Source organism: Hylobates moloch, unplaced genomic scaffold (genome assembly GCF_009828535.3).
Source record: "Hylobates moloch isolate HMO894 unplaced genomic scaffold, HMol_V3 SCAFFOLD_1, whole genome shotgun sequence".
Taxonomy (NCBI): Eukaryota; Metazoa; Chordata; class Mammalia; order Primates; family Hylobatidae; genus Hylobates; species Hylobates moloch.
The window spans coordinates 145600960-145602083 of NW_026652276.1; the positions used below are offsets into that span (position 1 = coordinate 145600960).

At 44.8% G+C, this 1124-nt stretch overlaps 1 protein-coding gene across 1 annotated transcript; it reads right to left on the minus strand.

Annotated features, from left to right (window-relative positions):
- Window positions 1–310: 310 nt before the first annotated feature.
- LOC116809599 (neuronal regeneration-related protein-like) lies at window positions 311–648 on the minus strand. Its single transcript, XM_032753436.2, has one exon. It carries the CDS (start codon window positions 515–517, stop codon window positions 311–313), a length of 207 nt encoding a protein of 68 aa, XP_032609327.1. The 5' UTR covers window positions 518–648.
- Between the last annotated feature and the right edge of the window lie 476 nt (window positions 649–1124).

Consider the following 1124-nt stretch of genomic DNA (forward strand, 5'->3'; position numbering starts at 1 on the left):
TGTGTGAGCGCGGTGAGAGTTTGAGTTGTGGAAGACATTGTCGTAGCGAACCAGGCCTGAAGGCCCACCTGTAAGGGTTGTAAACGTGGATTCACAGTGTGAAATTCTGAGCGTTTTCGCTTGGGTCAGAATGATTAAAAACTGGTTTGATGATACCTATTTGTCCACTGTAAATTCTCTAAAGCAAGGCTCAGAGTCCCATAGTTTCTTCTTATACTTGATGATTTACAAGAAAAAAAATCCCATATATGATACCATGACCTCATCAATATCCATACACCATATGTAATATAAATGGAGGTGTTAACGATTAAAAAATGTGGAGGTAACTGATTCTTGGGGAGTGGAGTTCACTGCTGCCCAGTGGAGTCAGGGAGGCAGCGTTTGTCTCATCGTTCTTCTTGTGGTTCACTTCCTTTGGGACAGGAAGTCTTCCCTTAGGAATCCTTCCCTCCATGTCCTTGTTTGGAAATGGTTCTTGACTGACCCAGACAAAGAGTTCTGGGTAATAAACCATTTTGAGAATCTTAGTCTTGGGCTTCTATTTTCCCTCTCTTCAGTCCAGGGAGACCAACAGACAAAAGCCCTACTCCCTGTTCACTCTCCTCTCTACACCTGAAACACAAATGTAGTTGAAAAAGGGCAACATGCTAGAAAAACAGCTTGAGGGGGGAGGGCGAGACGGGGTTTCAACATGTTGGCCAGGCTGGTCTCGAACTCCTGACCTCAGGCGATCCGACTGCCTCGGCCTCCCAAAGTGCTGGGATTACAGGTGTGGGCCACCGCGCCCGGCTGTCAGTTAGCTTTTAATAGGTTATATTCCAAGCTTTCATGGAAAAGTTAGAAAAGGACCATATTTTAATCCACAGATATCTGATTTTTATAAAACAACTTTAACAGTTTAACTTTCAGTTTAATAGTTTAACTTTTTTTTTTTTTTTGAGATGGAGTCTCGCTCTGTTGCCCAGGCTGGAGTGCAGTGGCACAAACATGGCTCACTGCAACCTCTGCTTCCCAGGTTCAAGCAATTCTCCTGCCTCAGCCTCCCAAGTAGCTAGGACTACAGGTGCGTGCCACCACACCCAGCTGATTTTTGTATTTTTAGTAGAGACGGGGTTTCACCA